The following is a 16595-nucleotide window of genomic DNA, read 5'->3' on the forward strand; positions in this document are numbered from 1 at the left end:
CCAGAAATTCAACTGTTGATGTCTATTTACCGATCCCGTCCTCTGAGTTAGTAAATAAATATATATTATATTCCGCAAAAAAAGTATACAGCCATCTCCCTTTTCAACTCAAATCTGCAACATCTTTCCTCAAGTTCCTTAAAATTACAAAAGTTTATCTATCTAAAAGACCATATAATTCAGTAGAATAGTTTCTTAATGACTAATTAAGAAATTACAGTAATGTACGTATATTTATCTATATTTGGGTGTCACATACAGCAGCTTAAACTTATAGTTTCTATGTCTGTATTTTATTATGTTGTATGTTCAATTTGCAATTTATATTAATTTTACAATATATCGGTTTTGTTTTTTTTTTCTTTACTTTATTAACTTATATTTTTTTATATTGACGATTTATCAGATTTCAGATAATTGTATTTGTTATTGTTATTTTTTTTTTACTCTATGTTAAGCTTTGTCCATAAAATTTGTATAATTTTCAGTGACAATAAAGCATGTTTCTACTTCTATGACTTCTACTTAACATGCACGTTTTTCACGAAAATTAAAATATTTGATCTTTAATAACTCAAAAGTATTGATTTATTTTAATAACTTTATATAACAAGTTTGGCTTAGAATTTGTCCCTATCGATTTATAGTTATTTTTAATAAAATAATTTCACCTCCGAGAGGGTGGTGTGGTATCCACCCTCAGGGTATAAGCGCAAGGTCGCACTATGTCACTTTTGTTTCTTGAGGTATCCTCTAACCACTCACCAATTTTAGTGAAAATCAATGGAAGTTCACCGAAATCGAAAGTAATAGTTGATTTTCACCTTCAATGACTACACTATATAAAAGAAATTGCAATTCAATGATCTATACTACAATCAGAATCAAGATCCACTAGAAATAAAAAAACAAGACACGTTAACTGTTACAAGGAGCACTCACGAATCATGTACTCAACTTTGTAAATCATTATTTGGGATTTAAAATGTATGAAATGAAAGTCCGTCTCTATTTTTTCAACGATAATGTGAGCGGAAAAAACTCCCAATTACCACCCTTATTCAAATTAGTCATTGTACTTGTTCTTTTTTATTTATGTATTATTTATTAATATATTGTAGAAGTTCGGCCAGCTTAGAGTGATCAGTTAAAAAAATGGAGTTAAAAGATAATGACAAATTGTCGCTTTTTTAATTCAAAAGAATTCCCAAGAAAAACTTATACTAACATTAAAACACTACCTTTACCAACCCTTTCAAAGTCAAAAATCTACAAAATGCTTTTTTTTACCGAACTTTCTAAGGTTAAAAATAAAACGTTACGGTTAAAAACTCATATATATTTTTTTTGGAAAAAATGTAGAAATCCAATTGGAAGCATAATAATGTAAGTTAAATACCGGTGTTTTTTTTGTATTGTGTACCTTAGAAACTTATACAGTGAGCACGTAAAGGTTGGAATAAATTCATTTTCTCGAGAATGGACGATTTTGGAAAAAAATCCCAAAACAGGTCAATTTTTATTTTAAAATAACGACTTACTGGCATATATATCATACTAGTGACGTCACCCATCTGGGCGTGATGGCGTCATCGATGATTTTTTTAAATAAGAATAGGGGTCGTGTGATAGGCCATTTGAAAGATAATTTAATTCTCTATTCAGTAATATAAACATTAACATAATTATTTATACAGGGTGTCCAAAAAAAATTTTAATTAAATTTATTTACATAAAAAGAAGAATGTGTGTAATTTATTTAATTCAAAATATATTTTACTGCTATCAGAAAATAGGAAAAAAATGTTTATTTGGCAAATAAATATTGTTTTTTTGCTTAAATTCAATATTAACGCGGCCACCCACCTGCCTCGTGACAGTTTGAACATTTAATTTAAGCGAAAAGCAATGATTATTTTTCAAATAAACATTTTTTTCAGTTTTTTGAAAGCAGTAAAATGTATTTTGAACTAAATAAATTACATACATTCTTCTTTTTGTCAATAAATTTAATGCAAAAAAAAAATTTGGACACCCTGTATAAATAATTATGCTAATGTTTATATTACTGAATAGAGAATTGAATTACCTTTCAAATGAGCTATCACACGACCCCTACTCTCATTTAAAAAAATCATCGATGAAGTCATCACGCCCAGATGGGTGACTTCACTAGTATGATATATATGCCAAAAAGTCGTAATTTAAAAATAAAAATTGACCTGTTTCGGGATTTTTTTCCAAAATCACCCATTCTCGAGAAAATTAATTTATTCCAACCTTTACGTGCTCACTGTATACACCCATACATAAATTAATATTCGACTCATAGAACCATAGAACACATATGAACACGTAGAAGATGAGCGAGCACTCAAAATGATTTACCTTCAGGTCCTTCAGCCAATTGACTGGGAGTGGTTTTCAAAAGATTTGCATCCATTAAAAATGGAAGGGTTGCGTGCTCCCGAAGAACTTTTTAAAAATGACATTTTGTCACTGCAATAAAGGTTGCGGTGCCTCATGTAGTTGCAGAAAACTGGGGTTAATTTGTAACCCAACTTGCTCTGGTTGCTCTGATAATAAGTGCAGTAATAGTACTCCAATAATAGAAGATGACGATGAAGAAGGTGAAAGAAGCGACCCGAATGACAAATGAAATTTAGATAATAATGTATAATATAATATTAGAATGTAAGATTTGATTTGTATGTGAAATTGTAGTATTATAATTTATTGTAAATATATCAGAGCGTTGTAATAATTTTATGTTTCGATTATCATTACGTAACTTATACCAAATTTGACCCTCATAATAATGAGGGGCTACTTCTAACCCTTAAAAATGTATTTTCAAAAGGTTAAAATATTTAAAAAATATACTTAGAGCATTAAAAAATCATTATTCAATTCATCTTAACCAAATTTCACTGTTTATAAACTTTTTGTAGTTTTCGGAATGCAGAGTAGTTTTCACCCTTAAAAAATAATCTTTTAAGGGTTAAAATACTCTGAAATTATGTTAAAAATATAAAACGATTATTATCTAAATCATCCGATTCAAATTTTGTCCTCCTTAAGCTTTTCCTATAAATTTGAGCAATTAGGGGTAGTTTTCACCCTTAGGAATGAACTTTTGAAGGGTTAAAATAGTAGATAATTATAGTTAGAGTATCAGACAATCATTACTTAATTAATCTGAACAAATTTCACTCTTGTTAAGCTTTTTTATAGATTTTGTCAATAAGGTGTAGTTTTCACCCTTTAAAAATAAAAAGCGCCGTCCGCAATATAATATAGATTTTAAAGAAGAGGGTAAGGTGAACTTAATTCCAAATTTTTATGCAAATCGGTCTAATCTGTAAAAATTGTGAGGTTTTGTCCAATTTTTAGCTTCATTTCTTGGACTATTTATAGATTGTAGGTATACTATGTTGATGTGATATAGATATGTAGATAATATACTTGTTTATACTAGGTCGTACTAGTTTATCCTGAATTCGGGTTTGGTCGGTAACATATATAAAATGTATATATTTATATTTAATTTTAATAAAATTCATTTATATAAAAAATAAAGAAATCATTTGCTTACCTCTAGAATTAAATAGGAGTCAACTTAATGTTCGTATATTGCTAAGTCACGTAGATGATTTTTCACTTTGATTTGTAGATTGTATTTTTATTGATATCAGCAAAATACTAAATCAAAAGAATGGTAAGGGTACAATGTAAAAAGAAGAGAAGTAACAATGTTCAAAGCTGAACGAATTCTGTATATTAAACTTTAAGATATTGTGCACTGATTAACACAAGATGTTCTGATGATTCGTCAAATTCTACTGATGTCAATTGTCTCTTAAAAAAGATAATTATGACGTTATCTTAATTCTGACAGATGTCAAAAAAACAAACTATACAATTGTCATGAAAATTAGGTTTTTTTGACGTTTAAAAATTCCAATTTGGAAATCGTTTTCAAAAAATTCTGAAATAAAATTTTTAAAAATAACCCTTATACCCTAAATGTTAAATGTGGTTTATAATTGGCGGTAGAAAAGAAAAAAAAAATGACTTACTTACTTACTTGGTCGAGGTCTAATAGTTATCAACCATGTTTACGCTTTTCGAGTTGAATGTTTTAAGGGTTAGTTGTTGTTGTGTCCTTAGTTAATAAAAAATTCTGATCATTCTGTGCTCGTGTTGTATGATATTAGTTTATTATAGATGATATATCTCTGACCTGTTGTTATCCTGTTAGTGTTGGTATAGGTATCCTAGAACATGTAGAAAGTATAAATCTTGGGCACCGCATACGGTTTGATCTGTGTATCTTCATAATCTAAGAAAATGGTCAACACAGCAGAAAAATCCTTTAAATTTGTTGTTTCTGTGGTATGGGTAGGGAGGGGGGGGGGAGCAAGAAGTTATTTTGATCAGCAATACGTATAATGACATTTGGAATGTGGGTCTACCGGAGAATGTTGCGCATACCATGGACCGCACATCGAACAAATAATTCAATATTACCCGAAATTAACATAAAAACTAGACTCAGCACAACTATCAACCAAAATATACTGAGATATTTTGGACATATAACTATAAGAAGGGAAGGCATGGAACGAATGATAGTTAAAGGCAACGTAGAGGGCAGAAGATCCAGAGGAAGATCTTCATTACGATGGTCGGACCAAATAAGGGACATGACTAGTTACTCGTTCTCCGAAGCAAAACAACACGCACAGGAGAGAGAGGATTGGATAGAAATAGTCAAATGACTTACATGACGCCACTACATCCTTACGAAGGAGAACATATAGAGGAGGAGGAGGAGGACTATTTATTGGTGATATAACTTAAAAAACAACTAATCTTTTTGCCGTCACTTAGGCACGGTGCAGATTGGATGGTACCTAAACCATCATTTCAATTCCATTGAAACTGACTCTTTTGTGATATACAACCGAAGTTAGTTGCACAAGATGATTAAAGTTTTAATGTATTACCGAAAATGTAGAGCCTTATTTGTTTAGTCAGATCAAACTGAACAATTTGTGTAGGGATCTTGGTTTACGAAAAAAAGCTGTATTTACTACACACTGTTTTATTACAAACAGTGCACATATACGAATATATCTATTGGTCATTCACTAAACATAAAATAAAACTATGAAAACCTAGAAATAGTGTAATATAACAAAACTAATAAATTAAGGTAAAAATAAAATAAAAATCTAACATTTTTTCACACACACACAAACACACTAGAAATAATAGTGTTCAATAAAATATACTCTTCTGCTCATGGTTGGATGATATGTTGTGATTTAAGCTTAACGTGCCTGCTGTTTGATCAGTGAGGTGGTTTTAACAAATTTCATATTTCTTGGATGAATAGGATATTAGGGTTATGGCCAAAAACTGGTCTTTGAGGGAAACTTTAAAACTTGAAGAGAACATTCCATGCAAAATCTTATTCTGAACTGATCCAAAAACGTGCTTTAACTACCTCTACATATAAAGTTAGGCCTCATGCAATAGTTTATAAAAAACTTTATATCAACAACGACCTAACAAGTAGTTGTACAAGTAGTAAAGTTGGAGAAGAAAATATAGAAACCGTAATGGGCAAACATGGCCTGAGAGTGATGAATGAAAACGGAGAGCGCTTTACAAACATAGTCTAGTTATTGATGTAACCATCTTTCTACATAAACATATTCACAAGGTGCCATGGACTGCACCTGATCATACAAGAGAAAATTTAATAGACAACATCGCCATATCAAAAAGACGGAGATCACCTATTCTTGATGTACGTAATAAAAGAGGAGCAGACATCGCAAATGACCACCATCTCGTAAGATGGCAGATGATAAACACCATAAATGGCAAAACATCAGCAGACCAACATACAATATAGACAACTTAAAAACGGCCCAAGGAAGACACATGTTTAGGGAAGAACTTCAACTCAAAACAAGAGAAACTTAAGTAAATCGCTGGGAAGATTTAGCAGCTGTTTTGACAGAAATAGCTAAAGATAACAGTGGCGGCTCGTATCACTTTAAGAAGGTAGTGCCACAACTCGGGCAGCCGCCAAAATTTTTGTGACGGATTCACGATATTGTCAAAAAAAGGTATACTGACAACAAAAACTAAAAAAAAAATATGCGCGGATACTTTTATCTTATGTACATATCTTAAGTTTATTGATCTGAGGTGCCAAGCAATTGTCCAACATTGATCAAAACAGTTCCGTAAATTAATTAATAATAAAAACCTCTTAACCTACCACCAGCATTTACTGCTGATAGTGCTTGAAAATTGTTATTACGATTTAGTCTCTATTTACCAATTTATAAAAATAATACTATTTCATTATTCACACACATGCACAAATTTTTGTAATGTCACTTTTAAAGTTTACGATATATGAAATTCATTCTTCTATTTTTTGGTTGCAAAGTTTTCAATGACTTTATAATTAAAATTATCAATACAATTTACAAAATGCTTTTCTGCAGATAGCATACCTAAAGCACTAGGTTTCGATGTAAACATCGAAAAACAGCTTTCTGCTTCAGATGTTGATATAGGAATGGTAACTAAAATACTTAAAAGTTTAATAGTTTCTTCAAATGTGCTTTTTAAACCTTCCCTCTACAATAAAACCGATAGCGAAACAGCCCCAGAAGTAGTACTTAATTCGTCTCGCTAATACAGTATCGGGGGGGTAGAGGGGGCTCCTTAGCTGTGGTGAAAGCAACCTCTCTAAGAGAAGGAACTCTGAAATCAAACCCTGGTCCTCCAAGGTGGGGGTTAAGGCATCGGGCTAACTCCTCGGTACTTGTAAAAAAAAATGACTGAAGTGGGGTAGAGAGGACTGCTTAGCTGTGGAGAAAGCAACCTCTCTAAGAGAAGGAACTCTGAAATCAAACCCTGGTCCTCCAAGTTGGGGGTTAAGGCATCGGGCTAACTCCTCGATACTTGTAAAAACAAGCAAATGTTAAACGACCCAATAATCAGACTCGGATAAATGGACGGATCACTCGGCAACGAAAAAAGCGACGAAAAAGGACTATGAATTTTGGAACATGGAACGTTCAAAGCCTCTCAAATAAAATGGATGAAGTTATATTAGAGCTAAAATACATGAAAATGGACATCGCAGTGGTGACAGAAACTAAGAGGAAAGGCCAAGGATCACAGAAATTGGGCTACTATGATCATTTTTATAGTGGAGTTCCAAAACACATAAGAGCTCAACAAGGAATATCGATCTTCATACGCAGAACATTAAGAAAGCACATAACATCGTGGGAAGGAATAAATGAAAGAATGATAAAGGTCAACATGAACATATATGGCTATAGAATAACTATTTTGGGAGTATATGGTGTAAACGAGGACGCACTGGTAGCTAACAAAGATGAGTTCTATGAACAGCTCAACGATGAAATCGTCAAAATAGGAAATGCCAGAGAAATTATATTATTAGGAGACCTAAATGGCAGAACAGGCAATAAAAAACAGGATGACGTAGTAGGCAGATACGGCGAGGAAGTACTCAACAATAATGGAACAAGAATAATTAACATCTGTAAACAGAACAATTTAAGAATTATGAACGGCTTCTTCCAGCATAGATGCATTCATAAATATACTCGGACCCAACCTACTATGAACCAGAAAAGTATAATTGATTATCTTTTGATAAAACAACGGAGTCGAATGAAAATTAACGATGTAAGGGTTTATAGAGGAGCAACATGCGGCAGTGACCATCATCTTCTAAAAGCGGAAGTACTGTTCTCCGGAATGAAATCTCAAAAAAATCTAAATCCACGAGAACAAGGAGGAAACAAATTGGCACCAAAAAAGAAATACAACCTAGAAAGCTTACAACAAACAAGCATAAGAACGTTATACGAAAAGCGACTGGACGAGAAACTGAAAGGACAATATACATTTATAAATACGGAACATCTTCATACACATATAACACAATGTATACACGAAGCTGCATATGAGGCACTGGGGGAGTACAAAGACAACATAAGAAATAAACCATACTGGTGGGACTTAGAAATAGCCACCGAAATAGACGATAAGAGAGAAAAGTACCGGAAATATATGAGTACACAGAAAGATTCCGATAAGGTTTTATACAAAGAAGCACAAGCAAGAGTGCGGAAAAAAATCACACAGAAGAAAAACGAAACGTGGACAAACAAATGCAATCAACTTAACGCCTATATAGGGGAGACAAGAAACACAGAGAGCTGGAAATTTCTTAAAACGTTGAGAACAGATACCAAAAGGGATATAATAACACCGATTACTCTGGAAAAGTGGGATGGCTATTTCAAGCAGTTACTAGTAGAAAATAGAGAAGATTTTATTAAAAACGAAGATCACGAAAGTTTCAATGTAATTGTCAGTGGCTCACCGATTCGGTTAAGACTGGAAGAAGTACGAAATGCATGCAAATCCCTAAAAAATAGAAAAGCGTCAGGGCCTGGCGACATAGCACCAGAACTGCTCAAATACGGTAGCAACACCCTGTATGAATACCTAAGAGATCTATTTAATAGATGTATGAATGGCGAAGTCATACCAAAAGAATGGCAATTGTCTGTAATTTCTACAATACACAAGAAAGGCAGTAAAAATATATGCGATAATTACCGGGGAATATCTGTCACAAGCACCATCAGCAGAGTTTACGGAAAAATTATCAAAAATAAAATAGAAGAAGAATACAAGGACTTAGAGGCCGAAGAGCAAGCCGGTTTCCGCGCTGGCAGATCCACCACTGACCACCTATATTGTGTAACACAGTTAATAGACAAACAAATAGCCTACACTCAAGAACTGCATTTAGTGTACATAGACTTAAAAAAAGCATACGATACTGTACCACAAAGTAAACTTTGGGAAGCCCTCGAAAAAACTAACATCAGTCTGAACCTCATTAAAGCTGTAAAAAATCTATACCAACATAATATAGCAAAAGTTAAGCTAGGCAAGGAAATCTCGTCAGGATTTGAAGTGAATAAGGGTCTTAAACAGGGCTGCTGTCTATCGCCGACACTATTTAAAATATATTTAGAGCAAGTTTTGAAATCCTGGAAAAGGAAATGTAAGAATATGGGTATACCGCTAAATGATGATAACATGCTATACACTCTATGTTTTGCGGATGATCAGATTCTTATGGCCCAGGATTATCACGATATTGAATATATGACCCGAAAAATCATAGAAGAGTACCGGAACTGGGGTTTAGAAGTGAATACCAAGAAAACGGAATATATGTGCGTTGGAGGTATACAGCAGGATCTAGCGTTGGAAAATGAAATAACTATTAATCACTGTCAGGAATATAAATACTTGGGTCTTAAAATTACACAAGATGGAACGTTGGACAAGAATATCCAAGAAAGGTGCACACAAGGAAGGAAAGCTATCGCATTATTGAACAAAATCCTATGGGACCAAAGTATCTCCAAAGAAAATAAACGTAACATCTATAACAGCATTGTTAAGAGCATTATAACATACAGCAGCGAAGTTTGGCCACTTAAAGAAAAATCCGAAAATATGCTCAGAACAACTGAAATGGACTTCTGGAGAAGATCTGCTGGTATATCAAGAATACAAAAAATCAGAAATACAAGAATATTGGAGATAATGGATGTAAAGCATACAATAATGGACGATATAAAAACAAAGCAACTAAGATGGTTTGGCCACGTACAACGTATGGAAGAAGACAGATTACCCAAGCAAGTGCTACGATGGGCACCAAAAGGACGGCGGAAGAGAGGAAGACCTAGGAAAAGCTGGATAGAAGGAATCCATACAGAAATCTCAGAAAAAAAGGCTTGAACGAAGACATGTGCTACGATCGAGAGCAATGGCGATTGGGAATCGGAAGACGTCGTAGAACGTTATAAACCGATTATATATATATATATATATATATATATATATACATCATGTTACCATTACTGCGTCCGTATAACAAAGCGATCTTATTGCGTCTCCTGGAAATACAAGGAAAATTGATAATTTTCCGACGAATATTGGTTTAAAATTTAATTTCTAATATGGAACTATACTTTGTTTTATTATATTTTAATTTTTTAAATATTCGAATTTTCGTTTATTTTAAACCATTATTGCATCTTTATAACAGGCGGCTTTGTTAACTCCGTATATACCTCCAACCATACACAGTTGCGTCCATTCAATGTTGCCAAACTGAAGGACGCACTAATATTTAGAAATACATTATACATAAAATGAAACAAAAAATATATTAAATTACCTACCGGTATTTGAGCTTCGTAGCGAAATTGTAATACGAGTTGGAATTTTCGAACTGCTTGTTATATTCAATTATGATATCTATACAATTTTGATACAATTGTGATATCTACATATAAAAATGATCCTTATTTATTGAGAACGTATTAAGTAATATTTCATTTATTTATAGTTTTATATAGTAAACTCTCTCTTAACGGACACCTTTCTTCGCCGGACACCTCCTCTATACGGACGATTTTTAAAACAAAAATCATTCGGCGATATGCGAACTTGTACTCTTTAACTCCCTTCAACGGCCTGTGCAAATGCGGACAGCAAATGGAAAAATAAAAATTTTTATCCAAATATTTTACATTCTAATGTTATATAATAAAGCTACCTATACTAAATTTACAATCAAGATGCAGTAGAATTAAACAAACCAAGACACGTTAAATTCTACTAGGAGCACTCCAGAATCATAATTTACAATGTATATACATTGTAAATCCCAAATCATGATTTCCAAAATTTATACATTGTAAATTACGATTCGGGAGTGCTCCTAGTAGCATTTAACGTGTCTTGGTTTGTTTATTTCTACTGCATCTTGATTGTAAATTTAGTATAGATTTATTATTTCAAATCAATACAGATGTCCATGAGATGGGTGATATTTGATATAACTGTTTACGTTAGCGGCACCAAGTAATAAAAGTTTGATATTTCCACTTTACATTAACAAACTGTAAGCAAAGCAAGCAAAATAATACATTTTACTAATGTCCTGTGTGTGACCGATGACGCGAATGCCGATGCCAGGAACATTAAATTTTATGATGAAGTTATTGTATTTTATTATATTAATTTTAACGGAAATATCAGATGAAGCAAAATATTCAAAAACTCAACTTAATTTTTGTTACTTTCGGATTAAATTTTGTAATAGATTTTACCTGAATATCGACCTATGTAAAATTAGTAAAACTGAAATAATTTTAGTTCTGAAGGTTTTGCAACGTAAATAATATGGCGTCCACCAAAAGGAAGTTTTTAGGTTTAAAAGAAAAAGTCGATATGGTTCATTATGCAGAGATGCATAAGTTAAGTGTTAGAAAGTTAGCAGAAAAATTTGGAATTGGAAAAACTCAAGCTAGTGAAATTTTGAAACATGTGATTAAATTAATTAATTTTCTGAGAGCGGAAACCTGGAAGCGAAAATAAAATTTTTGAAAACGTAGGGTGCTGCATGAGACTAAATTGTTTTCGTTTTCGATTGGTTTTGTAAAGTGAGGTCTAAAAATATTCCTGTTTGTGGTAAAATTATTCAAGAAAAATCATTAGAAGTTGCAAAGGAACTAAGTCTCGATATTATGAAAGCTTCTGGCGGATGGCTCGAGAAATTTTGTAAGCGTCATAATATTTCCTTGAAATCCATATGTGCGTAAGCAGCTGCTGTAGATTTATTAGTGGTTTCTGACTGGAAAGAGAAACTGCTCGCTCTCTCTCCGCGAGACATTTTTAACGCAGATGAGACGGGATTATTTTTTAGAGCATTACCCAACAAAATTTATACCTAAAAGGAGAAAGATGCACTGCAAATAAGGCTTCCAAAGAAAGAGTCACAATACTATTTTGCACCAACATAATAGGGGACAAAGAAAGGCCACTCAGTAATTGGAAAAAGTAAAAAACCCCGTTGTTTCAAGGTTTCACACATAGAAAAATTACCTATCGAATGGTATAGCCATAAGAAGTCGTGGATGACAAGGGAAATCATGACAGACTGGCTAAATAAATTTGATAGAAGAATGCAGAGAGAAAATCGAAAAGTTCTTTTGTTTCTAGACAATGGTACGTCTCATCCACAACTTGTTTTATCCAATGTTAAAATAATATTTCTACCACCAAATACTACATCAGAATACAACCCCTGGATCAATGGATTATAAAATGTTTTACAACATACTGCCGACAATTTTTGATTTTAAGGCTACTGTCGTCAATGGACGAATATGATTCTACAAAGGAGATTAAAAAGTCTATAAATATTACCAACTTCTTAATTTGGACCGTAAGTGCATGGAAGCAAGTGCAACCGAAAACAATTAATAATTGCATCTAGAGATAAACTGAAAATTGTGTTAACAGAATCATTTGTGTAATAAATTATTCTGAATTTTTCGAATTATACAGAAAAAAGACAAAAATATATAAGGCAGTAAAATTCCATGCTTCGGAAAGGGAGAACGGCTATTCATCTATGGGAAAAAAATTTGATAGAAATGCTCTCATAGCGTAACAAAATTTATATATATATTTAGGTATATACATAGGTACTTCTTGTTGTGAACATTAACAATACAAAAATAAAATGCATAAATAGACCTAAACTTTTTTTCTGAACATATTTAAAAACAGGAACAATTTAATAATTTATTTGATAAGCAGTAATCAGATTGTAGGTATAATTATGAACAGAAGATAAAGTAATTTAAATGAGGTTCTTTCATTCTACCATACCTAACCTGAAGCTAAACTAAGGATTTTAAATAAATAGCCATAAAAAAATGAAACATGACCACATATAAAATCACCCCCTGGGATGTCTTAGAAACCAAATGATATACAATATTAAACTCAACTCCACCATTTAAGGAAATACTAAAAAAATACTAAAGCAGATTTTAATTATTTTCTTACTTGTCTTTATATGCATTTTGTATAAAAATTTTGATTTTTAACCAATCTTTGTTGTATATTATTTTTTTAAACTTTTACTTAAACTCATCACACTCTAGTCTTTTATGGGCTTTCTTTACTTTAATATGATTTTTAAAGTACTTTAATGTTACTTCCTTCTGTTCTTTAGTCCACGGGACGACTTTCCTAATAATTTTCTTTTTTAATTTGGGTGCAATTGTTTTAATTAGTGTATTATCTGCATTGCTATTACTGGTCGACATTTCGGTACCCTTGCTATTTACTAAATCATCCAACATATCATTTTCACCCTCATCACTGTCATGATAATTAAGTTCCAGAAGATTTTCTTCCGTATTGTCATCTCCTATGTCATCTATAGATTTTTCTTTGTATTGGTCTGCTCCGCCTTTTTCCATAACCATCAACAGCTTGGAGATTTTAGCTGTTGGGTAAACATCATCTGGGAGGCGTTAGGAACTTCGATGAACACAGGATGTATGACCCAGAAAGGCTCTCTTCAAACATCAATGAAATATCGAATCAAATGAGCAATCTAATCAAAAGTCTATCTACCATAACAACGAAAAAAGAGGTATTGAAGAAAAATACATGTTATGCCACCTCAAGTACCCAAACTGAAGAGCCGCAACATTTCGAAGAAAGTCCAGAGCAAAAGTCAAAAATTACAGAAGATAAGTGTCACTTTGTAGTTATTAGTAACTTAAGCCCAATATACACCCCTATACAAGTGGTTCACTATATTAAAGAGAAGCTAGGTGTCAAGGAATATATATAAGACGTTATATCCTCCTTAAAGACGCTGACACAACAACTGGTTCTTCATTCAAAATAGGTATAAAATCTAGAACATCTATTAACCTATTACTTAATAAGGGCATTTGGCCACCTGGTGTAAACATTAAATGGTCTATCGAATCTTCATATTTCGAACCAACGCTTTCATCTGGGTCACATAAAAATCCGAAGAATATCAGAAGAGGTATTAGCCTGGAAAATTCAAATAGCAGTTTATGCAACAACAAAGATGAAGTTCAGAGCACAAACATACATACAGACAAACAGGCCATCGAAATTTGCAAAACCAAGAATCCGTTCCATACCCATATTAATTTCACTAAGAAAGATACTTTAGAACCATCTACTAATCTGGATCCATTGACCTCACCAAGAGTTAGATTAACCAATAACTCTAATAGTCGATATCTGTTAGCCAGATTAAGGGAACCGGATATCTTAAAGGCCATTAAACTTCATCTTGCTTTTCTACACGACCAACCTGCATTAGTATTTTATGATGGGTATACCAACACAAGTGTTAAACTGTTTCTGGCTTCCGAAGGACTTCCTACAAAGAGTGAAGATCTATGAAAAATTCTTCTAGATTTTAATAATGCTTATGGAATTGGTGCAGATGAGGTAGACGCTGATCTTGCTGCTTTTAGGTCTTTTCTAACTTCGGAAAGAATTATTCACCTGCAAAAATCAAGGGAATGCCACCGAAACTACTATTCCGCTGCCTCTCCAAGACGAAATTTTTAAACATCACGACGTGTTCTGGGGGACTGGAATCCTCAAATAATTTTAGTGATAACAAATTTAGCATTGTTCTGATTAATATTCGTTCTATAAGATATAAAACTGATGAATTATTTCTGTTTCTAGAGGAATTAGGGTTTCCATCGATAGTTGCGGTTACTGAGCACTGGCTTGAAGTCAACGAGCCTTTTTTTGTAGAAAAATATTCCACTATTGCTAGGTATGACCGTCTAAGTTCAGCTCATGGAGGCACCCAAATTCTTTCTACAAATAATGATTTTTCTCTGGTAACAAAATATGACTTTTTATTAAGTGAAGCATTCTTTGAGTTTTCCTTAGTTTACAGTAAGAACCTTAATCTTTATATTATTTGCATTTATAGATCACCTGACTCTTCCGTGGAACTATTATTTCAGAACCTGCTAAATTTGTTAGATGACCTGCCTCATAAAAGCAGAAAAATTCAATGCGGTGACTTTAATATTAATTATCCTGCTACTTGTGCTACACAAATATCCCTGGTCAACATATTTGAATCACATGGTCTATCAATGCACATTAATTCTCCTACAAGAATTACAAAAACTTCATCTACCATAATTGATTATATTGTCTCAGATTTCTCACCCCGTGATGTCTGCGCTACAACTGTTAATGCGGGACTATCTGATCATGAAGCGGTTTATACGAAGTTTATAACATCTTTAGCAAGTCCTCCTCGAAAACTCGACGTTAAGCAGGATTTTTTCCGGTCGGAACTTTCTTAAATTCCAAAATTTATGCTTAACTTCTGAGTGGCATTTTCCTTCTATGGACGTCAATTATAATTTCAGTGATTGGTTGAAAAAGCTTGTCTGTTTCTTCAATAAAGCATTTCCTTTAATCACAATTAAGCCAAAACATCGAAAACCCTGGACTACCAAAGGTGTCCGCATATCAGCCAAAAATATGCGTTCACTAGTCTACATCAAGAAATTTACTACCAACGTCTCTGTTACTGAATATATCACCAAGTACAGGGCAATCTATTTAAAACTTATAAAATCAGCTAAAAAATTTTACTATCAAAATCGTCTCAGAAGCTCTAAAAGTGTTGCAAAAGAAACTTGGTCCATAATAAACGATCTTCGAAATAAAACTCACACAACTCAAACATTTTCCCTTCCAGACACAAAAAAATTTAAATGAATACTTTGTTAATGTGAGTAAAAATATAACATCAACTATTGTGTCACAACAAGATCCCATTTCCTATCTCCCTAATTCAAGAAAGGTTTCGAATTCATTCTTTATAAGACCGGTTGATAAATCTGGCCTGATCCAAACAATCAATAGTATCAAAAGCAACTCTTCCTGTAGTACCGATGGACTATCCATAAAAATTTTCTCAAATCTCCCAGACAATGTGTTTGGAGTCCTCATATCTCTAATTAATAATTCTTTTGAGAAAGGTAAATTTCCAGAGTGCCTAAAGACGGCCATCATTATTCCTCTTCATAAGGATGGTGAAAAATCTACTGCCTGCAATTATAGACCTATTGCATTACTACCGGTACTCTCCAAAATTATTGAGAGATTCATAAAAGCCCGACTTATTTCCTTTCTCGTTGATAACAAGATTTTATCACAAAATCAGTTCGGCTTTTTAAATAATAAATGTACCATCGATGCCATGTTTTCTGTACTACATGAGGTTTATCAAGCATTAAACAATAATCTGCACACTGCCACTGTTTTTTTGTGATTATATCAAAGCTTTTGATCGTGTAAATCACGACATTTTGATAAAAAAAACTAGATTTCTATGGAATTCAAGGTATTTCTTTGAACTGGTTTCAATCTTACTTGGATAATAGGAAACAACGAGTTAGAGCAAATGATACAGACTCTAGTCTCAAAAATGTTGTATGTGGTTCACAAGGTTCATTATTGGGTCCTCTACTTTTCCTTATCTTTACTAATGATATCACTAGTTTAAAAAACGATGGAAAAGTTTTTCTTTTTGCTGACGA

General features: G+C 32.9%; 2 protein-coding genes across 7 annotated transcripts in view; both read right to left on the minus strand.

The window, feature by feature from the left end:
• Positions 1 to 16595, minus strand: part of LOC114339689 (uncharacterized) — a 108148-nt gene that overhangs the window by 31979 nt on the left and 59574 nt on the right. For 2 of the 6 annotated variants that reach the window (XM_028290359.2, XM_028290355.2), the window contains one exon: positions 4080 to 4277. The gene's annotated coding sequence lies outside the window, so the exon portion shown is untranslated. Of the gene's footprint in view, positions 1 to 3595; positions 3868 to 4079; positions 4278 to 16595 lie in introns of those variants that run through there. The other 4 variants (XM_028290358.2, XM_028290356.2, XM_028290362.2 and 1 more) reach the window with 4 other exon arrangements.
• Positions 1 to 16595, minus strand: part of LOC126886229 (uncharacterized) — a 53895-nt gene that overhangs the window by 20592 nt on the left and 16708 nt on the right. The window contains exon 2 of the mRNA XM_050653093.1: positions 13102 to 13454. Coding sequence (XP_050509050.1) covers positions 13102 to 13454 — 353 coding nt within the window. The remainder of the gene's footprint in view (positions 1 to 13101; positions 13455 to 16595) is intronic.

The sequence above is a fragment of the Diabrotica virgifera genome, chromosome 6 (genome assembly GCF_917563875.1).
Source record: "Diabrotica virgifera virgifera chromosome 6, PGI_DIABVI_V3a".
Taxonomy (NCBI): Eukaryota; Metazoa; Arthropoda; class Insecta; order Coleoptera; family Chrysomelidae; genus Diabrotica; species Diabrotica virgifera.